The sequence below is a fragment of the Macrosteles quadrilineatus genome, unplaced genomic scaffold (genome assembly GCF_028750875.1).
Source record: "Macrosteles quadrilineatus isolate MER2022 unplaced genomic scaffold, UCM_ALF_1.0 Scaffold_7__1_contigs__length_78375512, whole genome shotgun sequence".
Taxonomy (NCBI): Eukaryota; Metazoa; Arthropoda; class Insecta; order Hemiptera; family Cicadellidae; genus Macrosteles; species Macrosteles quadrilineatus.
In genome coordinates, this window is record NW_026542600.1 from 62,698,438 (window position 1) to 62,726,247 (window position 27,810).

General features: G+C 34.3%; 1 protein-coding gene across 1 annotated transcript in view; it reads right to left on the bottom strand.

Annotated features, from left to right (window-relative positions):
* Positions 1-2,321: 2,321 nt before the first annotated feature.
* Positions 2,322-27,810, bottom strand: part of LOC128998782 (RUN domain-containing protein 1) — a 33,097-nt gene continuing 7,608 nt past the window's right edge. Inside the window, exons 4-14 of the mRNA XM_054425134.1 lie at positions 27,255-27,392; positions 24,358-24,523; positions 20,537-20,631; positions 16,567-16,657; positions 13,796-13,911; positions 11,006-11,142; positions 10,238-10,436; positions 8,713-8,919; positions 7,406-7,503; positions 4,201-4,295; positions 2,322-2,532 (exon numbers count right to left, since the gene is read on the bottom strand). Of these exons, the coding sequence (XP_054281109.1) occupies positions 2,426-2,532; positions 4,201-4,295; positions 7,406-7,503; positions 8,713-8,919; positions 10,238-10,436; positions 11,006-11,142; positions 13,796-13,911; positions 16,567-16,657; positions 20,537-20,631; positions 24,358-24,523; positions 27,255-27,392 (1,449 nt within the window). The 3' untranslated portion in view covers positions 2,322-2,425. The remainder of the gene's footprint in view (positions 2,533-4,200; positions 4,296-7,405; positions 7,504-8,712; positions 8,920-10,237; positions 10,437-11,005; positions 11,143-13,795; positions 13,912-16,566; positions 16,658-20,536; positions 20,632-24,357; positions 24,524-27,254; positions 27,393-27,810) is intronic.

A 27,810-nucleotide genomic window follows, 5' to 3' on the forward strand; every position in this document is an offset into this window, starting at 1 on the left:
GTCTTGCAGTTAGAGATCAGTAACACAATGAGCTGCTATTGGTTTCTCAAAGTGCTTTGCAAACAATACAGCCCGCTGTCATACGGTCGTCGTCAAAATATCCAGAAATGCTATGAGCGAAGGCTACTTTTCAGTCATTCTGGTGCTTTTCAATCTTTAAAGACATCGACATTTCAGTCACACTTATTCCTACATGATTTTCTGGAATGTTTGAACGATCTCTGGACAGGATGTGTTATTTATGTGTACACCATGATGTAAGAAGTGGTTTCTCTTCAACACATCCAAATCAACTAGACTCAACTACTCAACTACTCTATTAGACAATTTGCTCAAGTAATTATTTACAAGGCATATTTCTTCATTAACTGCATGCTTCTTGTGCACATCAAATTTGTGTGGTACGGTTGTAACCAATCCTGGCTGGTGTTGGCTTAGATTATTTAATTTGGATTCTAGGGCTGTAGATAGGAGTCATATAATTTTTCAATGAATCGTTAGATCCTCCAATAAAGACAACTACATCATCTTTAGATTTTAAGAGCAATGCAGTGTCTGTTACTTGATGGAATGAAGCGTTAGGCATTAACTGAACCCATTGCTTTTGACTTTTTAAATTTGGTTGTAAGTTTTTACAGCTCAAAATATTTAATGAAATCACCGTATTACAATTGAAAATACAAAGCAGTTTTGTAGTTTTACTTGAGTACTTGATCTCTTCATCGTTGACCAACAAATGTTGGATAGATTGGGTCATTAGATTGGGCTACTATACAAAAACACTATTTACATATATACAATTAAACTGAACTGACGGATGTGACTTTTTTGGGGAAGGCGAGTGGCTCGTCAAACAGTTCTTTTACAGAGTACAAGAGTAGGCTCTGGCGAAGTGCGGATTTGAATCGCTTTGAGTCTAGAGCTCGGATATTAGTCGGCAGAGTGTTGAATAGTTTTATCGCTATTGAGGGGTATGACTGAAGTGTGTGGCGAAGCCGACAACGAGGTAGGTCAAGGTCACCAGCTTCACGGGTCCCATAATTGTGCTGCATGCTTCTAGTTGAGAAGTTAGTTACTGCCTGCCATTTTGATGACATTCCTTATAGTCATTTATAGTTAGACAATGACTCCCATAGTCAATGATTGGCCTTTTGTATCTCTTCATAATGGATTTCCCAGAGCAAAGCTGTACATCAAATGCTTGGTGTCTTAAATTTAGCTTGTAAAGGGAGATCTTGTTTTCATACAATTCTAGAGTCTGGAATACTATGTACTTTCAGACGGTTCTAAACAAGTACATTTTACTTACTCTATGTTACAGCTCAAGATACCATTAGTGGCTGGCTGGTATAGCAGTAAACGTAATAAAACATTGCTCTACAGGGCAAGGCAAAATTTGGATACCTCCTCTTAACTTTTTAATAGGTCACATGAAGAAAAATAAATTCAGCCATGCATATTTTGATTAGTAATATTTATGCTATTTTACTTGGAACACCAAACAAAAGTAATTTGAGGGTAGTTCAACAAAGCTCATGTTTAAAATATAAAGCCCTTTTGGTAGGCTACTTAAATTCAAAAGTATATTCAATAGACAAATAGCAAAAATTACAGATCGCTATCCAATCAAATTGTAAATAGTAATTTCAACATTTATAAAACCATTACCCCCTTTGTACAGAGAAGAGTGAAAACATTCTTTAAAAACTTACTTTCATATATATTTTTTTGAGAGTTCTGTTCACTTTTTAGGGCTTATTTTTCAATAAATATGTGAAATAATAAAAACCAAAGTACTCTGAAACTCGTTTTTTATTTTACTTAAACGTATTTCATTACTAAGGCCAGTTATAAAAGTATGTAAACAAATAAAATAAATAAATAGGTAATCATTAACTATTAATTTATTTTATTTGCTAACATACATTTATAAGTAATACTGTGATCATGGCCTTAGTGCCGAAATACGTATACAATCAAAAATGAGTTTCAGGGTACTTTGGTTTTTATTATTTCAGGTATTTATTACTTTGATATAATTTATTGTTTGAAGATTTTCTGTTTTTAATCCAGGGAAGGAGCTTTTTAACTTTTTTTAAATTGTAAACATACAATAAAGCGATTTGATTTTCATATGGATTGATTTGTAACTCTTCTATGTGCATTTATATTAAACCAAGTGCATCATTAAAGGACACAGTTCTAGTTTGCATAATGCTAAGCTATTTTGGGAGCAGTATAATTTTTTAGCATTGACCACTTAAAATGTGTCCAAAGGCTATGATGGATTTTGAAAGGTAGTTTTAAATGAGCCAAATCCATAAAAACTCAAGAATTTATAATTCAAAATCTTTGGTAAAGTTTGAAACAATTTAAAATTAACAGTAAAAACATGTCAAGGAATGGTAATATAAACACAACCATATTAAAATGCATCTTTGATATTCTGAAGCTGTCGAATCGCAAGATCAACTGGTAAATCAAAGTTGAACTGATTCAGTTTTTCCAGTGACGCAAAACTGTCTTCAAAACCTGAAATGAAAGTGAAAGTCAAACTGACTTAATCAAATTACTAAGCGCACACCAATGACGGTTCTAGGGTTAAATGAAAGACACAGTCAAGGATCTGGGGAGGGGAGTTGGGGGTGAGGTTCTCATAATATAGAAAAACACCTAGACTAACAAGAGTAAACTTAAAGAAAATATCATCCACTTAGGATGTTTGAAAAGTTTTTATGTGCAGTCAAAGTAAAAAAAAAAAATGTTTCCGTTTTCCGTTGGATGGATCAATATTTATTTGTGTAACTAGTGGGCAAAGTGGCACTTTGCTGCTCACGAGAGAAATTTTGGAAAATTTCGCGAGTGCAGCACAGGCAGCTTGCACTCGCGTTACACATTATATTTTTCCTACAGTTACTATAAAGCATATCAATAATTAGTATTTCAAACACGTTTTTAGGTTAGGTTAAATCCAAATATTGAACAAAATGGTAAACGCTGCACCAACTGATCGTAGTCGTAGTATCTTTAAGTGTTGCCAACCTATTTCCAAGCGTTAACGGATTACGTACATAATTAAAGCACACTGTTTTGTGTTGTTTAGTTTGAATACTGGTGTGCGACAAAGTAAAAAGTGTGCGCCAAAGTAGGTAAATTCAGCAATTAGCAGCTTTCTGTACTATAATCAGTGCAAGGAAGCCCACTTAGTCTCGTGACTGTAGGAAAAATATACAATAAAATGTAGAGGACCAATAAAAATACGGAAAGTAAATAAAGAAATGTCTTATAAAACTTAAAACATATATTTACGCTTATACTGTTACTCAAAAGACAGTAAATATACAAAAAATGTGGTAAGTGGTGATCAATTTCGATTGGACACTCCAATCATCATCAGACCCAATAGGCGAATGGGTCAGATCGGATTGGGGTGTCCAATCAAAATCGATCACCACTTACCACCTTTTTTTTTGTATATTTACCGTCTTGTGAGTAACAGTATAAGCGTATATATATATATATGTTTTAAGTGCTATAAGACGTTTCTTTATTTACTTTCCGTAAATTTAATAACACGTACGATGCTGATCAAGAAGTTATTTTATTAAAATAGTCAATAAGAAATGTTGACTAAATTTGTTAGTTGATTACACAAATGCATGCCTAAAAACACAAATATTTACTCCGGTGTGCAATCCTCCAATATATTACTAAGTGAAATTGAATACTAAGATAACAAAGAAAATAATGAGTTAATTGAGCCTTAGTTGTAGTGAGCTAACACAGTAAATATTGAAATAAAAGTGTCTATTTTTAGCACACAACGAGAAGAATTTGTTCGTATTGAATCATAGAATATATACTGTCCAAGCTAAGTTTATGTAAAAAAAAGGTGGTAAACCTTGTTTTAAAAAGAGCCATAGGTTAACTCTTTTAGGAGGGGTGACGGATATATCCGTATACTGCTTGTAGATGTAGTGGACTAGAAGCAGATATTTCTGCCAATTCTGTAGACGAACTAGTAACTAGTAAGATATAAAAAGTTAGGTTAACGGATGCTGGAAAAACAACTTATACCAAAGTTGTAGTCAGAAAGCTCAGGAGGGTACCAGGACATCAATTGAATCAATATTATGATTTTTTAAGAGTTAATGTAGGCTACACTAAAAAAATACAATGAATATGATACATTAGTCATACCTGTCATAGCAACGTAACTCCATGGTTGGTAATACAACTCAATCAGGGGCTGGCAACGGAAGATGAGACGGAGCCAGGTTACGAGCATCTTTGAACTAACAAACACAATTGAAAAAAATATTACCCAAGTGGTCAAGTTCTATTACCCTAATCAACTAGTTAGCTCATGTTGAACTTAACAAACTATATGTAAGAAGCTTCCAGACAGCTAATTAAATAAAAAAAACAATCTGTGTCCACCGTCTAGTACCACCCAAGTCAGGCCAAGTATCTGCGCAATATGCACAATCTGAAAATGAAAATGGAGTTTTTCTTTTTATTTAATGTGTAGAATCAAGTTGGAAATTGATTTTTCTTGTGGTACACGTAGAAATACTACAAGATATAAAAAGGCCTGTGGTAGTTCAATTAACAAGGAGGCAATTTAAAAAAAAATTTATCTAGGCTAAATACTGTATTTATGATGGGTTGGCCTGTACTATTGGATGCTGTATAAATAATTTCTGAAATTATTGAACTAATTAAACTTAATTTTAAATTTTGATATGCGCATAGGCCTACTACATGCAAGAAACAACAGTAGCATGTCAGAATGTTTGTTTGCACATTTCTTGTCAAATTCAAAGATAGCACCTGGTGAACCAACTGTAGCACTCCAGTGTTTCGTATGAGCGGAGCGGACTCAGGGTCCTGACATGTCAACCAAACTAATTGTGCATCAGTATCGTGTTTCATATACTTTGTTAGTTAAACATAAGTCTTTGAGATTGTCAAATGTTTAGTGGCAAATTAAAGTACAGAAACTCCTTTAGACAAATGTTTTGTAGTTTACCTAACAAACAAAATAGCAAATAGAATACATATTATCAGCTAAGAAGATTTTTTACTTATTTTTTTAAGGGGTTGGCTGCCTGTTTTAACCTTGAATTTGTCCGTCCATATAGGATAAGGACCTCTGCTTGGAACGTATCCAGTAAAGCAAGGAGTGAGCCGGTACAGTACAAGAGTGAGGTGCACTGATAAACAGTAATGACAGGTACCAGGATCGCAACCCACAACATCACTGCCTTGGACCCGTCGTCTGAGGCTCTTCCGACTCACCAAAGGAAAGTATTTAACATCAAACTCGCATTTTAAAGTAAAATATGCAACCAATAATGTTCTTAGATTTACACCCAGTAAAAAAAATTTTGAGTTCTACATCGAACTATATGATATTTGCCTGTTTTAGTTACATAACTATAAAACAGCATGAAACAATTGATTATGATCTCTGACGGCTAGTGTAAGTATATGATGAGTATTACTAAATGATAAGCATTTGGGTTGGTGCATTGGTGTTGCTAGAATTATTTGTACATTGATAACACACAACAACTTTTAATTTTGCAGTGGTATATTGAGATGAAATCAGCAACTTCTAATGTGTTATCCTATTAAAGCTTTAATTTTCCATCAGGAACTTGAAATCATTCAACTGATCTTGGGTTAAACTATTAATATAATATTGTACTAATATCCATTTCTAAGAAAGTAGTTAGTTTCTAAGAAAGAAGTTTCTAAGAATATTGTATTCAAATTTGTGTTGGGGTAATTAACCAAGCACAGTTAAAAATATTTAATGAAATTGGTGATGTGCCAATACCAAAATTTATCGTTTCCCGATACCGATACCTAAAAAAACAATTCTCAATACCAATACCATTTTTTAAGAGTTTTACCAAGTTTTCTGAATGGATTGGTTATACTACAACAACCATGCATTTTATTAAGTATTTTTGAGGTACGCTATAAGGGTGTTTTTCAAGAAAATAATGTATGCAGCAATGAAACATTCTAACTAGCCAATTTCCATGTGCAAACCCTTTATATCACATCAAATAACTACCATATTTAAGGTATAGAGCTGTGCCAGCCTGATATTTGCAATCCAGCATTCCAGCCGAACTCAAAGTAATATCGTGATAATCGTCGTATTCTGAGATCACTGCAAAATCCTAAATATCTTTCTCAATTACTGAAACATCATCACTGTTTTTCACAGTCACGGAAAGATCATGAACATCACTCACGGTCGTGTAGACGTCATCATCGTCTCCCATGATCGTGGCAAAATCGTGAAAACCTCCCACGAACAACATCAGACAACATCATGAATGTCTTCGTCGTCGTCTATGATCGCGGCAAAATCATGAAAATCTCTTGCAGCCATGTAGACCTCATCATCGTCTACCTGCGGTTACGGAAACGTCATCGTTGTCTTGCGCGATCGAGGCAATATCGTAATTTTCCGGCATTATCGGTACCGACATTTCACTATCGGTTCCGACATTTCACTATCGGTTCTCGGTTCCAGTTCTTTTGCCAAGAACCGGCAGAACCGACATTTGACGTGAAGTATCGACCCCATCACTATTTCTGACCATAAACAAGTACAGGGTGAGGCTATGAAAGGTCCACAATTTATAAATAGTACACATTCAATACTATTTACCCTATACATATAGATAACATATCAAAACACAGCTTATCTTATGCCATTTTAACTTGACGGAGTTATTTTACCATTTCTTGAAATCAATATCCCTCAAGTGACGTCCTTGTCTGACCCATTTAACATTCCTTTTTAGTAGCTTAAAAACTCCATGTAATACTCGTTCTAGCATTTCTTAAGGAATGTCTTTAATTTCCCGGACAATTTCTTAGCTAGTTAAAACAAATATTTATGGCGACTTTGAAAACCCTTGAACTTCAAGTAGCTTATAGGGAGACCCCCCAATGAAAGAAAAGAGCCAACAAAAAGCTTCCTGGCAACCTCTTTGGACTTCAAGTTACGTAATTCAGACTTATTTGACATTTGCTTGTGTAAAAAGAGTTTTGCGGCTTCCATCAATTATTTTTAAAGTTTAAGCTGTTGCCCTAAATAATTTTACCCAGTTCCCTATCGTTTTCCATGTCGACCAATGATGGAATGTGGTCGAAACAATATCTTGGTATTTACAAAAGAATTACTGTTTTTTTTTATAGGTTTCCACAGCACAGTCACAGTGTTAATAACCCCATAGCACAATGTATACTAATATGGCATAGTTTAATTGATGTTGTAAGCACAGCTGTTCATTCATTGTTGCATTACTTATCATGTGACAGCGAAAGAAAATTGGGTGCTTTCATTGTCCCACCCTGTATAAGAAAAGATACCTACTTTAGTCCAGCACACACCAATGCTTTGAAATGAGAGTCATAGCTTCGTTTGTACGGTGTGTGAGTACCTATGATGTTTCCAATCACACCGAGCAGGCTCTGAAAAACCATATCATTAACAATAATGATAAACATCACAACGCAAATAATTTACGAAGAAATTTAACTACTACTTAACTACTTTAACTATTTAACTATTACTTTAGTGATGTGATGAGTCTACTATTGACTCCTTAGGTATCAGATAAAAAGTGTATTACGGTAAGTCGACTCGATGCTTATCCTATCTTACTTGAGTACTCGACTCAGTCATTACTTTATTAACCCTAGGGGATTCTTTGCACTCCTCTTGTGAGTTGAGTGTATGTGTTAAAAACTTGTGCATGGTTCTCGAAATTGCCACCATGAGTCAACCACACTAAATGCAGAGTGCTTAAGGACTTGAGTCAGAAAAGTTCTCTAAGGATGCCACTACAAATCAATACCGCTGGGATTGACCGCAGAAGAATAGAGGAATCAAGTACTCAAGACTTGAGTTAAAGCAGTATCGAGTACATTTTACTCAAGTAGACTAAATACTTGACTATTATCATCTCATCATATCACTAGTTGTACTTTGACCTGTTTCAACTTAGGAGCTAGTAAGGAAGAGAAAGAGTTATTGGGAAGCCTCCTCAGTGGCTATCAACTAGTTCCTTTTCCCCTTCCATAAATAAAAGATTTCCAAACAAATCACTGGCTAACTAATTCACCTAAAGTAATTCTTTCTGTCACTACCTGTAGAGTGAAATAATTTTAAAATAAAAGTTTTTTTTAACAATAACTATTTCTATTGTTAGGGAGTGCCTACAAATGCTACAACTCACGAAAGTGGAGGCAAATAGACCAACAGCATACTTATAGTACACTACTTATTATAGCAAACTAAATCAAATATAGTTGTTTTTTTCATTATTTCATTATTTTTTCATTAACTTTATAAAATTGGGTATAAGGCCTAAAAAGAGATTCTGCTGGGCACAAAACCACTTGGCCTGGTCTAACTGGGCTGATGCAGAAACTTGTTTGTTTTATGTGTTTTTATTTCATTTAAACTTACCAAAAATTGAAAAATTGTATCAAGAATTCTTGTGCCTACCCTCATATAGACTGGATTTTAGCTTCAGTGGTTATGAATTTAGGTCTAACCAAGAAGATTACTTGTAGCTACCTCTCTATAATTATTGTCATTTACTACGAAGGATTTCAGGAGGCAAACTCAAACATCAATTAATTGGTTTCGGTTAAGCACTTAACAAGAAATGTTACCTGTTTGTAGCTCATAGCCGAGCCACCAACGATGTCAAGATTGAAGCTTTGAGATAGTTTACGAGCTGGAGTGGAATTGAACTGTTCTCCATTCTTCATGTCGTAGAACTTGAGTATAAGCTCCCAAGCGTGCATAGGGTCTTTAGCAGAAGTGTGGCGTGGGGGAAAACAAGCGATGAACGGAACAAGACTGTTGCTCTGCCCAACCTGTAAATAGATTATTCTTTGTCTATCACTGATGGTGATGTTTCCAGCCTAATGACTACAATAATCCACAAGCTGTTACTAGTTACTGTTACTGTTATTAGTTAAACTCTTGTTTGGAAAGTAAAGTTTCATAGTTACACATTCATAAAATTGTGCAAAAGTGAGTCCATGTTACTTTTAAACGTTAGTTAAACCTATCGGATTTCCGTGCTGTATTTTGATACACTTTTCAACAAGGTTTAGTTGTTTCACAAAAAACCGTCTTGTTTATTAAAGCAGCTTAATCAAAGCTTCAAGTTAATAAGACCGAATAAATCAGGAGATAAACAAATCGGTAGAGCAAAGTAACAAAATTGCAGCTCTTTAATTACCTTAAGACCTCCACACAGTTTTATTGTGATCTGCTTTTAGTTTTTTTTTTTTTTTCAGGAAACGATACAAAAATTAGTTGGTAGAGATTTCTATTGAGTCTGCTATTTTCTTTATCATTTTAATATTAAAAGCTACATGTATTGAATGAACACAAAATCATATGGTTGGATGATAAAAGTTTATAAAAATTTGCCTTTAAGTGCCTGTCCATGCATCGATATAAGGTTTCTTTACCAAGCAACTGTTACTGAAACTTAAATGAAACAAGATACTTTCTTTAACACAACGTAAATTAGAGTTGTCACCATATGTTTCCTCACACATGGGCCTTATAATTAATTATTTATGCCTTGCAATAATCCATTTTTTTGGCCAACAGATGATGTTTACTGTCAGACCTTGTCCCATGCCGTGAAGTGGCATCCTCAGTGGCTAGAGAGGTACTTCAGAGCAAGAGTGAAACATCTGGCAAATAACTTTACACCACAGTTGGCTTGAAAAAATCAATGGGTTCTAAAAATGGCCACGAGAGCCTACATAAGGAAAATTTATTAGCTACAGTTTAAACAACAAAAAGAGTGTCCACAGCACCTGTCATACAAAAATTGGGTGTTTTATGGGATTTTTGAAAATATAACGAGCAATTATCAGGGATTATTAATAGGTACAATATTAGTAATTTATGCAACATTGCTACTGCAGCAAATGTTGTCAAATATAGACCTTATTAAGTCACTGTAAAAAATTGTAAAATATTTATGTACACACTGTTGTCAGCTGGCAAAATACATTCGTTTGTTCTACAACAGTACGACTCCCATTTATCCCAATCTCACTTAAACAAATAAACTTCACACAGATAAGCATAAGCATATCTTGTTGTTCAGACAGTTAGTTACTTTTTTGTATGAATCTTAAACTTTTAAAATAAAGTGTTCAAACCTACAGCCATGAGTCCATGTTGCATGAGGTTCTGGATACTGACAGCCAGTTTCTTGCGCACAGCTGTAGCCAGTTTTCCGTTACATTGTATTGTAGTGACGCCCTCTGAGTCTGACATGTAGTCACTGTCCACTGGGGCCTCTGGTTCTGCTGCCAATTCCATCACATCAGCCACAGCCACCTCCAACTGTGCTCTCAGGTCCCTGCAAAAATTACAATCTTCATCACAAGAAACGGTGACTACCCCATGTTTGATGAAGAGTTGAGTCTATCAGTCTTGGACTTTCTCCAAAGTGTTTTAATGGGTTGGAAACACTCAGACAAATTGCAGGTTTTTTTAGATACGTGGTACAAAATACTAGACAGAGGTTTTGTGTGATCACTGTGGATTCTTGAGACAGTGCCTAAGACAATAAGAATAAGAATAAGAATCATTTATTCCATTGATCTTTTTACAAAGAAATAGGACACGTCATATACATTACAAAATAATCATCCAAATACAATCAAGTTTCTGATACATCCAAATAATATAAAAAGTACAATTAATTAGGTATAATAGCTTATTTTTTTACAATGGATTAGGATTCAGTTTTTAACTAACCGTTACCGACAAAATGTAGTAGTTTGAGCCTTTAAAACAAATCTGTCATTGAAAAGAAGTAAACTCATATTTCTGCCATTGCTTACCCATAATGGTTAGGTCAGGTTAGATTAGGTTACTAACCTAAACTACTAAACTTACTAAACTCATATTTCTGCCATTGCTTACCCATAATGGTTGAACTTCATATGTTTCTTGAGAGAATTTTTGCTGAAATGATCTGCACTATCTCCAAACTGATGACGCACAAATATCTGGATCAAAGCAGCAGCTCTTTTCATGACGTTCAGAGTTTTGGTATGCATCTGAAACAATAAAAATCTTCCTGAATAAACATGGAGTAAAACAAAAACAGTTAGATAGTGGAAGGACTTGGTTATACTCCTAGATCTATTGTAATTTGAAATATAAATAATTAGTATCTATACAGTTTAAAGTTCAAGGCAGGATTATTATTCCTAAACTAACAAACTTATAAGAGTAATCTGGTACGTTTAGGTCATAAAAGTAACTTAATACAAGGGTTTATTAAGCTTCTAATAGATCCAGTCTTTCTTCAGATTTTCAACCCCCATTCAATATCTCACTCCCATATTGGTCAATTATGTTTAATTCAAGCAAGTCATAAGTTTGTAAAATAAAGGTCTTTTTTGGAAGAATTTAATACTGCAATTCAAATCATAAAAAGTAGTTTAAACTATGTATTAGGAACACCTACTAAAAACTTGCCATTTTATTTAGATCTAGTTTCGATAACATAAAAAAGTTATCCTTTTTTAGCGAATTTCCCTATAGGGAAGTAGCTATTTTATAATTAACATCATAATACTTTCTTTTAGGTAAACAATAAAACTTGAAATCCATGGTGATGGTTTTTGGCGTCAACCGCGTCATCAGTTGTATAACACTACCAGACGTTTCGCCCTTACTATGAAGTGGCATCCTCAATGTCTAGGCTGAGACTAAGTCAGGGAAGTTCGTCCAGGTATAGCTGGAGTGAGCTCATCGGCACGTGGAATGCAGGAATGCATACTCGCCTTGCGCTGGCTGTTTCTAGTAGTTTCTAGTAAACAAGCTTACGTAATACTTATCTCCTGTAGCAGCCAACTTATTCATGAAAAATTTCGAGAGAAATGCATTAGAGTCTGCGATCATAAAACCCATGATTTGGCTTCAATACGTGGATGACATCTGGCCAGTGTGGCCTCACGGGAGAGATGGTCCCAATAATATTAACACCAACATAAAGTTCACGATGGAAGAATAATGAGACGGGAAACTCCCATTCTTGGATGTGTTAACTATAAGAAAGGAAAACGGAACAATTGGCTATGCTGTCTACAGAAAACCAACTTATATTTATGTGCTATATTACCGATCGCGGTACGGAGGCAGATGATTGTAGGCCTACTCTAATTGTTAAATGTTTTCGTGCGTAATGTGTGTGTTAGGAATGGACGGGTCCCGAAATTTTGGGAAATTTTCGGGAAAAAAAATTCCCGATTTTCGGGACAGGATTACATTTTATTCAGAAAATTTTTGGGACGGGATTTGGTCCGATCGTTGGCAATTTTGCCGCTTCGCGAGTGACGATGGCGCCGCTACCGTGAGAGATGTTCACGATAGTTCCGCGAACGCAGGAAGCGAAGTAATTTTGACGATCGCGCCTTGACCGCGGAATCATATCGACAATCGCGCCGTGACCGCGGAGTCATACCGACGATCACGCCGTGACCGTGGAGTCATACCAACAATCGCGCTGTGACCGTGGAGTCATACCGACGATTGCGCCGTGACCGCGGAGTCATACCGACGATCACGCTGTGTCCACGGAGTCATACTGACGATCACCCCGTGACCGCGGAGTCATACTGACGATGATGCCGTGACCGTGAGTTATACCGACGATGATGCCGTGACCACGAGTCATACCGACGATCATGCCGTGACTGCGAGTCATACCGACGATCACCCCGTGACCGCGAGTCATTTTGACGATAGCAACGTGACCGCGAGTCATTTCGACCGTGAGTCACAAGTTTCTATAGGTAGGTACCTGTAAATTGTTACCCATTTTTTTGTTTTTATAGATCAGTGCCACAAACGGTAAAAATTAATTTTCTTTTTTGGTAACTGCAACACTCAAGACTTTCTTTTTATCCACAGGAAAAAATCCCGTTCCGTCCCGTCCCAAAAATTGGGAAGGAAATAAAAATCCCGTCTCGTCCCGTCCCGAACTAAAAATTCAATCCCGTCCATCCCTAGTGTGTGTATATATTTAAATGTTTCTTGACGACCACATCATGGATGAAGACAAAGCATTCTTGCTAGGATATCACCTGACGATGCCTGAATAGGCGAAACATGTTGTGCGTTTTACTTACTACGATTGAACTGTTGACGTAAAGGTATGTACCTCATATTAGTCTAATAGTCAAAGGTAAAAACAAAAATGAATTGGCACTTAATATCTCTTCCTCTGTTCAAAACATCGGTTTCTGGTTGAGAAAGAATGGCCTTTTTCTGTGTTGGGTCATGTGTTTTATGTGTATTACCTAGGCTAATCTGGACTCTGTCTACCAGGTAAGCTAGCTGATCCCTTTCCCTATCCGTGTACATAATAATCCTAATCAGCCAATTGGCCTTTCCTTAACTCTTAACTTATATTTGTATTGACATATTGCATATTCATTTCTGATCTTCATCCTCTGTATTGTGAATTTTTGTAGTAAATAAATTGAATTTAATTAGATAAACCATCAACTCATCGTAAAGAGAAATGAAATATACACAGCTTTCATGTAAGCTTCAAGGACAAAAACTGAAAATTCATAAGCTTCTTCAACGTTTCATGAAACAATAAATTTTTATGACAGTAAAGTCCCCCCAGTTTTCATGTCCTGACCAGCTTACGAACACATGAATACACAGATTCTACAAAACAATTACAAGTTTTACCTCAACATTTTGTTTGCTACTGAAGCCATGTTTTTGAGTAGAGAACATCTTCGCATGAGATCGCTTGTGCAAAGGACACTGACAAGTACAGACAGTAGAGTTTCCAGCCGAACCTCCTATAACATAACCATAGTCAGAATTAACATAAATTAGGGTAAATATCTACTTTAATTGAATAAATACTAGGTAAACCACCCTTTATATAAATTGTGAAGGAAATAGTAAATTTTTAAAAGTTTCTCAGCAACTTCAAGATAGACAAAAATAAATCCATACTGATTTGATCCACACTGAACAGCTCGAATAAAAGAATCAATTGATCAAAATAAAACATAAGTTGATGATCCTTAAATCAACATTCTATACTTTGTTTAAGTTATATATCTTTAGTTATGCTCAAAATAAATTTTGAGTATGGACTCATGTATATGATAAGTTTACAAGGTAATGCCTTTAAGCCAGGTTTACACGATACCATTGTCATCCCGTGATTGCGGGAATGTCTGAGGCCAGTTGTCCTGCTTGTTGTCCTCAGTTTACTCCCGGAGATAACTGAATTTCAGGGCAATTACGAGGGCAGTTAGCAAGGCAATTGGCCTGAAGTGTATACACAAAAAAAAAAAATTTAATGCCAGTCAGTTGTCTTCTGACCTACTGACATTCTGTAAACCTGGCTTTACAGTAAAACTTGCACCATTCATACTTCATATAACTTGATTGAATGTTTTTTTTATCATACACGGTGATTCAAAGTATACTCAACAACTTTGGTGGAATTTTTTTACTAACTCCTTTATTACACAGATGTTTTTGGCCTTATTGTGAATCAAAAGAATGAGTGGCATAATTCCTTCGTTTTGATGTACTCATTTCTCAGTAAAGGACCCCCTACTAAATCAAATCAACAGTTAGTAGAAGCAAATGAGTCAAAGTCATTGCTATTGCTGACTCTTCACAAGGGTATTTACTATTTGAGAGGTTTGCCCTAGGGAAATTCATTGGCACCAGCCATTTTTAAGCCAATTAATGCTGTTATTCTAACAGGTAAAGTCACCCTCTTAAAAAACCTGATCAACTGCCTATTGAACTGTAGTTAATAAATCATTTTTGTAACCTTAGGAAGAATATTTAGGCTTTGTAATTTCAGTCGCAAGAATGGGCCTTCAGTGAATTATGGCTTCATCAGTCCAAAATGCATTAGAACCTTAAAACACGGGAAAGATACAAGTGTACGTGGTATTGATTTTAAACGATTAAAGGTAGTTAGATTTCAAGATTAAATTAATAGTTTTTACAGTTTGTTAAAACAAGATGGCCTTTGAAGAAGGAGACCCAGGGAAGTAAATCTGTTCAAATGTCTTGACTGATAGAATCAATGCAAGGATCAAATGTGTTTTAGCTAACTTGTCTCATATCAAGTGAAAAGAATAATTCTCAGCTTTGTACAGTTAGGTTTTTAGAGAGAAAAATTTGCATAAACATATGGATGTAAGAACGGTGTGCTACCGAGCAACCTTTATCTTTTGGCATATATTTTAAACAAGAGCGTTACATGTCAAAAAGCCAAAAAACTTCAACAAGGCTTTGATTCAAAAGCAAGTTTTGAGCATTTTTAGGTCAAATATCAGAAAAAATACAACTTGCTTAATGCAGATGTTCTGTCTTGTTAAACAGCGTATTAACTTTTGCAGCTGGAAAATGACAAGTTTTCTAGTTGAAACCTGATAAGTAAGTAAATAATTTCTTTAGTGTGATTAGTGACAAGTTTTCTATCACTTTCTTGAATGTAGGACTTTTAACAGACAAAGGCTTGAGCACTGTCAAGGATTGATATTCTAAATGTCACATGGCAAGATTAGTGTTCAAAATCTAAAGTTAGTTCTATTTAGGTAAGGCGAGATTGAGTGGTTGGTGGACAAATGAGTAGGCTAGTTGTATGGTAATACATTAGAACTAGAAGATAAGGATATCCAGATGTTACAGTACCAACAGATTATTATTGTCATGCGATGGTTAGGAATTGGAGTGGCAATTACACACAGGAAATGCTAGTCCTTACAATAGTTCCATTACAGGTTTGGGAATAGTTACTGATATGATACTCACCACTGTTCTTCAAGGTACCATACTGTGGTACACTCATATACTTATCATCATAGAGCTATGATGTTATTTGAATATTTCAATTCGGGCATCATAAATTACCTCCTATAAACACTTTATTTTCTAGTACATTTTTTGTGTTTCATTGCATCTAGTGTAAATTTGTAAGCGATTTTAAATGTGAATACTGTACAGTAAAGTCCCAATAACCTGGCAGTATGGGCAAACCCTTAGAGAATGTTTACACAAGTTCCACAGAACCAAACACCACAGTTACTTACTTACAACTCTGATGCAGTACAACAGAACCTGCTAGTTTACATGGTTACACAGAACATTGTACTTGACCATTTGAACCTAGTACTACTTGCAAAAATAAAGAGAGTCTTGTATTTCCTACAAGAAGTTAAATTTGTGGATTTAATACTGGTGCTGTTATTTCAATGTATATATTATAAATAAAATGTGCAAAATTATATCTTTATTTTAATTTTTTTTCCAATAACCGGGGTTTTCGGAGTTTGGCTCCCTTACACACCTAACGCCGAGCAGTGGGACTGTACTGTGGTACTAAATTTGTAGGTAAATGTACAGTAATGTTACTATACAACATTTAGAGAGAAAATTTTAAAAAATGCTGAAAGTACAGATTAACAAGAGTGAAGTACCTTGAAGGAATTCAATGAAACGCTCCAGATCAGATATTTGTGTTTTCAGCTGATTGACTAGTTGCTCTTTCATCTTCATGGGGTTAATAAGCTAAAACATGCGTTTAGTAAATTCACCTTGATTCTATGTAAACATAAACATGCAGTTGATAAATATGAGTACATGTTACTTCATAATTGTGTGATAAGCATACAAGTCAGTTGTTGTAAAAACTAATAAAATGTAGAAAAAATGTGGCTAGGAGTGTGAGATCACATAGTATGTTGTAGCTCCAGTAGGATACATTTAAAGAATTTTACTGAAATTAAAAGGCAAGTTTTATACAACAAATTAATTAAAGATCTGGACTACCATTAATGGGGTGAGCATTTTTCTTAACTGATAAGGATCAAAATAAAAATTATAATAATAAATATGAAACAAAAGGTTAATTTAAATCTAAAAGAGTGAAAACGTGGAAATTATCTTAAATCTTTGTATATGACATGAACAATACATGTGATTTGATAACAGCATTATGATGTTAAATAAATGTTTGCACTACTGAATCTCAAAGTATGATGATTATTTTAGACCTCCTGACCTTCAATCCACAGAACAAATGTTGAGTAAAAACTATATTTCCCATTTAATTTGAACTCACAAAAAAAATGCATAAAGATTGTTAAAACAACAGAGAGCTTCGTATTTCCTGTGATTGGAATTATTTGTAACTATTTAATTCTACGTTGGATTTTTAAGGTTGTTTCCCTATTTGTTTTTAGTCACAAAATTAAGCAATTAATGTTGGCGATCTAGTACCAAAAAGAAGTATGTTAGATGCAAGCATTTTACAATAGAGTTATTCGTGTGGGTCTTTTTTACCATGGGGAGTAGATATAGTAGAAGAAACACAATACAGTAAATGCTCGCTAATCTGGATTTAGAAATTCTTTTGGGACTTTAGCGGTAACACATTATTGAAAATCCCGCATTACTCAATGCCTTATAAAAACAGCCGTTAATGTGAGACGAGTGAAAATTCTGCTTTTTTGAAGAGTATCAATAGGAACTTTTTGGCTGACAGGCAATTATTCCGTGGTTTATTGAGCTTTATCTTATTTTAGTAGTGAAATAAAATGCTAAAAAGAAACAAAAATAATTCAAATATAAGGCTCCTGAATTCTATAGAGTATAATAATCCAAATTCAATGAATGTCTGCCTTCTGCTAACAGCTCTACCAATAGCTCCCGACTCTTTGGAAATCACTAATATGTCATTCAAAAAATTGTTGACCTTAGGACTGATGACTGATTGAAAGTGTATATCAGATGCCGGATAAGCGAGCTTTTACTGAATTGATAAAGAAGACCACTACATAGCATGCACCCAAATTACAAAAGAGTTAGGTCCCTACTATTAAAACTATGTAACGTTGCAGCTTTGTTTCCAAATTTAGTCGCAGGAAATTTAAATTATGTCCCATCTCTGTTTCAGGGCTTCAAACTAAATTTGAAGACAATGAAATCAAGTTGCTCAAGCCTTCAGAGTTACAATGGATAGCCTACAGATTACCTGGAAATGGATCAAACGCTAGAACACAATTTCTGGTACTACCGACCACACCTAACATTTATAACCTAATTGCGATTAGGCTAGAAAGATTTGTTTTTTAAACTAATTAAAATCCTATTTGTAAGTCGATTTATCGGTGTGGTTGATATAGTACCAAAGCACCCAATTTCTTTTGGTTTCAACTAGGGATGGACGAGATTGGATTTTTAGTTCGAGACGAGATTTTTTATTTCTCATAAAATTTCGAGACGAGATCGAGACGGGATTTCCCTTCTCATACACAACGGGAAATGCACGTTCAAAATTTTTACCTGATTTTGTAACATTGTTAGATGACTGTTTAAATACAAAAATAATGATAATAGGCAAAAAACCAAAATTTATCTAAATTAAATCATTCACCATGTTTGTTTATTTTTAATATATTAAATATTTACAATCTTTTATTAAAAAACATCAGCTTAACATTTTTTTATTAATCACGCCTAACTTATTAAAAATGCCTACGATTAGGAAACATAGTGATATCAGTTAGGATGGAGTTCAACTTATCCTAAAATAAAATAAATCATAAAATAAAAGCAATATTAATTTTTATAAAATAGTTACTTGTTTTGACTTTTTATAGTAATAAAACATTCCTCACACTGCTTACACTTAACAAAACTTCTCAAATGTTATTAAAGTAATATTATTAAAATAATTAAAGTAATATTTACATTTAAATAATTAATTAAATAAGAACGCCTTCGCAATGGAAACGCAACTACAACACGCTCCTGTATTGCGGGTATTGCATTGACTTTCTGCAGGCGTTTTTTAATTTTTTTTTTTTATTCTCGTCTCGATAAAAATCTCGGCCAAAAAGAAATCTCGTCTCGTGTAACAAGACTTAAAATTTCCCGAAATTTCGAGACTTGACCATCCCTAGTTTCAACTTAACCCTTTGCGATCGGTATGAATATTTGCCGCTATTCCTCAGGGGTCGCGTGGCCAGCTCTACTACTCTAGCGTGCGGAAGTCGGATTTTTCCCCACAGCAGTTGTCCTTGCAATCGGACGGCTAGCGGTGCTGGTCAACATGAAATACAACTAACGCTAAGTTGTCCAGCAGGACTGGACGACAACAATGTTTTTGTTTGTAATATTCCAAACTGACTGGCATGATGCCTGTAGAGTGCTGCAACCTAGTGAGGAATGGTTTAACTAAACGATCAGCTTGCAACATTATATATTGTAAAAGTTGTGGTGGAAACGACTAAAATAAGCACCAGCTGACCAGCTGTTGTTCTGTCACAAGTGCTGTCATAATCATCTTTGTTTTGTTTCAGTTTTACGTGATTTTAATTGAGTTTTGGTGATTTTCTTAAAATATTTGTGTTTATTTGTAGTTTTAATTAAATTTTAGAGTACATTTGAGGTGATTATAAGAACACTTGTATGTTTACGCATAGGACTACACTTTTATTATTAATTAGGCCTGCAATAAAACTGTTTTATGTCGTATAAACTTTCAGTAGTAAGACTCAGGTTATGTTTGTTTTTATTCCCGTATATTTAACTAAGTAATAATGGACAGATCGTTAAAAGATCAGACAAATCGGGAGTCTTATTATTTGCTGATGAAGAAGATGTTGACAATCCCGATATTTATTATAGATCAGACCACGAAAGCGATGATAAGTGTTTTTGTAAAACTTGTTTAAACAAACCAGGACTTCATATGGGCGAATGTTTTTAAAAAAAATACCAAAGAAGAAAAAAAAACAAAGAAGATTAAAAGAGAACTTTCAACTTGTTGTTTGTATGAGTAACAAATATACGCAAATTTTACACGTTTAGTAAATACAAGTTCACTTTTAATTTTCAAACAAATGTATGTTTGTATTCAATATCTAATTTGTTTTTTTAATTAAATAAAACTATTGTCAGTTTAAAATTACAACTGTTTTATTAAATCTTAAATCCCCTGGGATTTGCAGGCTTTCAGTGAAAACAATTCCGAGCTGCCGGGAGCGAGCCGCCATAATAAATGCTGAGGAGGCGAAGCCCTTAGATTTGGCCAGTACAGCTGGCCGTCCGACCGTCATAACCAAGTTAGTACGGATAAAATTCCGACTCGCTGCCGACTGCGTTGAGGCCACTCTTGCCGGCCTTCCAATCGCAAAGGGTTAATGATACTTATGTTTATATAAGCAGGGTTGGATAAGTTTTGAACCCCTGCGAGTTGAGGAAATATAAAATGTAATTTGAGTCTGTTTTTTTAGAATTTGGACTGACATAGTTTCAGGCCTTGAAACTAATATTTGATAATATGAGCGAGACAACACAACAAAATGTGAGAAACAAAGTTGCGACAGCCAACTTATTGGTTTGTTGCCCAAAAGAGAAAAATAAATCATATAAATCACTTACCTGTCCAATGGCATTGTCCACATGGTTCTTCAAATCATCCATTGTCAGTTGGTCCATGTGGTCAATATTCAAATTTAACTTGCCTTTGAGTTGATCTAAAGAGAAAAAAAACTATTTGTCTTAAAGTATAAAGCAAATAATTAACTGCCATTTAAAATATTTTATCAGGAACAATTGGTTTCAAATGGCTTCTTTCCATCCCATTTTTATTATTTTATTGGTTATCGTGGATACTTTGTTAATTTCATTAGGTAATTAATCCATGGGGTGGTAATAATCTGTCGAAATATTAAACAAAGAGGGTTATATTAAAGTTATCGAACAATTTAAGGATAAGAAGTCGGTGAAAAAGTACTTTAAAGAAATGGAAATGTTTACAGTGTATGGTTTGTATATTTTTTAAACCATTCAGCATGTTTATAAAGATAAAAACACTGAAGTATCCCATAAATACAATACAAGGTGGAAAAATCTTACTGTAAAAAGTCATCATCAGCTGAAACTTTCAAAAATGAAGCCTTCGTATATCATGAATTTATTCATAAGAATTTTGCCTGCCTTACTAAAAAAAGATCAAAACAAAAACAATTTTTTGAAGAAACTAAAATCATTCTTCATAAATCTGGCTCCCTATAGTATAGATGAGCTTCTAAATCAAAAATGAATTAGCTATCCATTCTAAAATAATTGTCAAATTGTATGGTTAAGTCTTTTAGATTAAATTATATAACCAATTTTGTATGCTTTGACACTATTCATGATGTATATAAAATGTATAAAGTGAATAAAGATAATTTGATTTGATTTTACCATATAGTTCAAAAGGACATTACTAAGTATCACATTTAATTATATTAAAGTTCCTAATTTGTGTAGGTATATACCAATAAATGGAGTTTTCTTGGTTTTGTTAAGTGGCTTATAATTCATTTGCATATAAGTATAATACTTAAACTTGGGTAGGTCAGAGAATATTAGTAATTTAATAATTGTGATTAATCTGATATTTCAATACAAGAAAGAAATAACCAGAGAGTAAACTTTTTGACGCTTTGGTTAGCTCCTCTTGTGGAAAAGACATGTTTAGTAAAGATAGTGTCCTTAAAGATTGATATTTAAAAACAATGTTTCATTATTTGACATAGGTACAGATATGACTAAATATACAATATTTTTTGTATTTAATAAATAAATAACTTCCACAATAAGCCATAAGCCACATGCAATGGTTTGTCCTTGTAGGCCATGTTAGTTGAAATACCATAACACATTAATAAGCTCACAAAGCAATTTCTTTGCAATCTCACAACTTCAATTCAAGAGGAAGTGTGTTTTTTTTTCTAGGTCCTGAAAATGTTGATAGTAATTGTTCAGTGCTTTAGTAAGTAAAATTGGGATCAGTTCCGAGTACAGGTTCATCTACAGTAATACAGAGGAGTTTCATTAAAACAAAATAGAAATTCTTTGTTTGGAATTCATTGTTGGTGATTGTGAGTTAATGTTGTTCAAAGGTTTATTGCGGACATTTTCCATCACGATGGTAAAAAACAATACACAACGTTTGGGGATCTGGAATCTGATCCCGTCCTCAGGTGAAAAAAACTTAACTAACACATTACAACTAACAATACACAAACGCCCAACCTAAGTTGGAATAAATTACAGAGGGTAGCAGTAAAAAAATATGCACCGTGTAGCAGATAATAACCAATCACAAAACACTATAGTCTACAAAGGTGTAGTGTGAACAGCTCATACAATGGAACACTAATAGCACCGTTCGCAATGACTCCACCAATGAGACCTCAATGTCCAATGAGACCTCTGTAGTGTATTCCAACTTAGGTTGGGTGTTTGTGTATTGTTAGTTGTAATGTGTTAGTTAAGTTTTTTTCACCTGAGAACGGGATCAGATTCCAGATCCAGAAACGTTGTGTATTGTTTTTTACCATTGTGATGGAAAATGTCCACAATAAACCTTAGAACAACAAAATAGAAATAGTATTACATCCTAAATTATTAGATTTTGTATATACAGGGTGTCCAGAAAAAACGTTTCAGGACTTTGGGAAATGAATCCTCATACTAAAAGGAAGAAAAATGTTTATGTGAAGGTATGTCCGAAAATGCATATTTACCCAGTTATCTGCCATTTTGTTTTTTATACAAACATATTTTTATCTGTGAAGTTTTTCGTTCGATGATTATGAAATTTGGTAACCATATTAACATACACAAGACCTATTATAGAAAAAATAATTAAGTTGTTCCGATTGTAAATTTCAAAATGGCGGCCGTTTGAATTTTTATAACTTAAATAACTCAAAAACGGCTGATTCTATAAAAAACTTTCAAGAATACTTTTTTTAGAATTCTAAATTCCCTGTCAAATGATACCAAGATCAAAAAGATAGGACAAAAGATAACTGAAATATAAAATTTTTTGTTTAAAAATAAGGCAAAGTTAGTCTGGGAACTCTTAATTTTGCCTGGTCTTATCGTTTGGTATCGTTTGATAGGGAATTAAAAATTCTAAAAAAACAGTGTTCTTGACATTATTTCATAGAATTGGCCATTTTTTTGTTATTTAAGTTATACAAATTCAAATGGCCACCATTTTGAAATTTACAATCGGAACAACTTTATTATTTTTTCTGCAATAGGTCTTGTGTATGTTAACATGGTTACCAAATTTCATAATCATCGAATGAAAAACTTCACAGAGAAAAATACTTTTGTATAGAAAACAAAATGACGGAAAACTGGGTAAATATGCTTTTTCGGACATACCTTCACATAAACTTTTTTCTTTCTTTTAGTATGAGGATTCATTTCCCAATGTCCTGAAACATTTTTTATGGACACCCTGTATATGGGAGGGATTACAGTTAAACTTTGACAATCAATATTAACAACCATGATCAATGCAAAACAACTGGGCCCACTAATATATCCAGTTGTTGGTGATTACTCATGAAGGTGAAATGACTGCTACAGTTTTGAAACGATAATTTACTTTTAGTTTGATTTTCAATAGGTAATAACATAAATCCTTTTGGATACTGAACAACTGCAATTTACCAAAACAGTTAAGGTAAAAATTGTATATGTATTATAAGTTTTTATAGTATTAGCCTTTCTGTCCAAGAAACAAATTGCATGTTCAAATATAATACTTTTAACATGTTCTCCTTTGAATGGGTAAAAACTTGTTATTTATACATTTATGAACATAAAAATCATAATTTAATATTTACTAACCCTTATTCATGTATGTATGAACAATTTAAGGAAAATGATATTAATTACTTTATTTGACCATGGAGCCAAAACTACAAGTCCTTATGCTTGTAAATACACCTTACAGCCTGGGAACTCCCAGCTTACTTGAGTATTAACCAAATTCTCAATAAACATGCATTTATCAACAAGGCAAAGCCAATAACCAAGTTTGTTAAAATAATTGTTAAACAACATAAAATTCATAAGTAATTGTAACAGCAAAGCCCAGGTAAGACAACATCAATGTTAAACAATCACAGAGAACTTTGTGAGAGAATTATTGAAATATAAATATACAGTGTACACTGAAGACCTGTTGCAGTGTTTCAGGTCAGGTTTACGAAACATAACAAAGAAATCATCAGACTTTCAGTAGTTAAGTAAAAGTAAGCCTACCCGTTTGATGAGGTACAGTTTTACCAGACAATACAATTTATTTTAAATCACAAAAACACAGCATGTATTAAATAAAGGTATAGGTACAGTAAGTATTAAGCATACTATACAAGCATCAACAACAATGCTGTATTTAGCCTTACCTAAGATAAGTTTTTGACGTTCCAAGACTAAACTCTGGGGTAGGCCTGCTTCACCAGTTTCATAGGCGTAATTTTCAAGCTCCTCCAGCTGGGATTTCAATGTTTTAATCAACTCCTTTTGTTTTTCTCTCTGCAACTTAATTTTTTCCTCGTGATCTTCAATGTCCTTTAATAAAACAATAAAAATACCCATAACATACTAAATATTTTGTGTCATAACAATTAGTAATTCATAGTTCAAGAAAATATCTTTATCACAAATTATTGTTGTGATTTATTCTCGCATGAAATGAATTTCCTGATTATCAAAGGACAAAGAGTATCCCTGATTAATATCGATAGGACAAAGCAAATAAATTAAAATTTGTCTTCCAACATTTCTTGATATATGGTATAATTCAAGAAGGTAATTATAAAAGATGTTACATTGGTAATAGATTTCAATCAGTTACACTACATAATTACAATCTGGGAGTAACCCCAGCCTAATTTAATGTTTACTAAATTTTCAATAAATATATATTTATCATCCAACCATAGATCTCTATAACTACATCTGGATTGCAACCGTGTGCTGGGTTTTCGGTCCAGCCGCTCGGCTTTTCCTTAAGTTTGACCGTCGCTCTCTTACACATTACCTCTTATGGCCAGGGCCACGTTAAGGGTCAGTGGAGTACTGGGCAAACCCAAAAGCAGTGCCCCCTTTTTTCCTAGTGCGGGCGGGCGGTGGTTGGGGGGTACCCAGTGCCCCCCCCCTGAGCATATGCCCATCTGCCTGTTTATAAAAGTGGGCCTGTTGTAGCATTATTATGTTCACGCTGACAAAAGACATGATGTTGACAGTTACTTGATTTTAAATTAATTTACAAAGTTGTAATCTGTATGAAACTGACGAGAATTTTGTGTTTTATTTGAATATGATTAGGGTTTTTTTAACTATATTCGATTCCGTAATTATCTTGATACTGAGAGATAATTATCGTACTTACTATTTCAAATAATTTTTAACATTTTGTCAGTTAAAAGTATTTTTTCTCACTAAACATATCTTTTTTAACATCAGTGGCTGTATTTTTCTTCCATTGTTCGCTAGAATTATGATATCTTGCCATTCATGAAATTGTCGACAGGGTAAGGCCAACATTAATTTGACACCAAAAGGTGTTTTATTCAAGATTTAAATTTATTTTTTATTCAGCTTATTTGATGCCATCAGGGAGTTTGATGAGAACTTTGATGCTAATCTGTGAGAGCAAAAGCTCAAAAGCAAAACTACTCTGGAGTTGAATTTGGTAATTTTCTCTGCCTTTAGATTCAAAATTATGGATGTTTCCGCCCTGCAGTAGTGAGCATTCATATTCACAGTACATGACCACATCCAATGAAGTAGAGGCTGAACACTGTAAACAGTCTCAACTCCCCGAAAGCATTTCTTTACGAGTCTACCAGCTGCGATTAGCAAATTATCATCACTACTTTTTTATGCTGTTTGAATACTTGTTTCAACCTGAAGACAAGTAATCTCGTCACCACTAGCCTTTTCCAGTAGCAAGCGACGAGTATACCTGTCAAAGCGCGGTTTACAAACTATTGTTCCAGTGTCATCTTTAAACAACAAAAAAAGGCCATCATAGTCATTGCTGGCATCAGCTCAAGAAAATCATGTAGATTCAGTTTAAAAAAATTCAAACTTTTGACCCTTCCTGCTCTTTATATTTTAAACTTGGCACTTTTCATTAAAAACAACCTTTATTTATATTAAAACTGTAAAACAACTCAGACACAAACAACTTTTGGAAATTCCAAGCCACAGATTAGCTTTGTTTTACAATGGGCCCTATTATCAATGCATACAAGTCTACAACAAATTGTCCTTTTACTTCACAGACCAGTCTTTGAGCCTTAATAATTTTATAAAGAAACTTTCAGAAAAACTGATTGCACTTTGTCCTTATGACATGAATTCATTTTTATCCTGTCAACTGTAATCTTAATATTTGTATATATTTATTATGTGTAAACTATTTATAATGCATGATTTGTACTGACATGTCACATATTCATTGCTGATATTCAGCCTCTGTATTATGAATTTTTGTGATGGATAAATTGATTTGATTTGAGTGTGAGGTTATCCACTGCGGTGGGACGTTGTTTCCCTTGTTGCTTGTTGTGCCAGTGTTTTTATACTTTAATCTGGTATAATTCGTTATCAGATCCGACTATTTTATCGGTTGTAGGGATTACTTTTAAACTTATTGTAGTGTGGGGTTTACGCTTGGATCAAAGGACAAGCAATAGAATAACGATAATGAATGTACTGTAGCATTGTGGAAGGATCCTAACCTCAAAATTGTGCTTGACCGCTTTTTTGCGGTATTTTTTATGGTGTATCCAGGTACTTCACCCCTGCTTTTTCCCTCCATTTGACAATACTGAGGGCCGGCTAGCAGTATTGTTTAGTGCTGCTATCTGTTGGGCGCACTTATCCACGCAGCACATTATCTGTTCGCGCCACCGGCTGTGGCCGGCCATCGCGAAACCGCATTGAACGTGTTGAAAGAACTTTATTTGTGCAGCGTTTTGTAAGGTTCAAAAAAATTAAATAAAAAATAAACAATACAAATAAGGGACAAGGGAGGGGGAGGGTGTTAATGCACAAAGTCAAGCTCACTGCACCCATTACAGATCATAGCATGTATCATGCTAGCATCAGTCACAGCCCATAATAACAGATGCCATAGTATTGTGCAAGGCATGGGTGTATTCTGTATGATTTCAGGTAGTCAGTTTGAATCAGATTGAGCTAGTACATTAATTATCCATACAAATTATTACATTTACTGTATTAGTACATCAACTACACATGAAATGAAAATAAGAAAATAAGGACTTACATTAGTTAGCAGAAGATTGCTTGATAATTCTGGGGATACCTCAGGTATTCCACTAAATGCAAACTCCTCCAGATTTTTCAGGAGAACTTCCTTTTCATTGGGAGGAGCATCTACTATTTGCTTCAGTCGTAACTGGACCTGTAGGAGGAAATATTTGATTAGAAGTGTTGATGAGAAGTGTGACGAGAAGTGTTGATGAGAAGGGGTAAAAATCCGGGCTGTACATTTTGAGCTGACCTCATGAAGGGGGTAAAAGTCTGGGGGTAAAATTCCGACCCGTACACAAATTCAAATTATTTATTATCTCATAACATCTTTTGGAAATAATGTACATAGATAGGAGTTTTGTCAATATTTATAAAACTAATACTACACTGATATACACTCTTTATATAATTTGATGTGTTCTGATTAAGTTCACAACCGTGAAAATATATGTATAGTTCCGCGTTTAATCCATCAAACTGATGTCGCGAAACTCAAAAGTTCATGGCCGGAATTTTACCCCCTGGTTTGTGACGTCACGTTTGCCCAGGGGGTAAAATTCCAGGGGGAT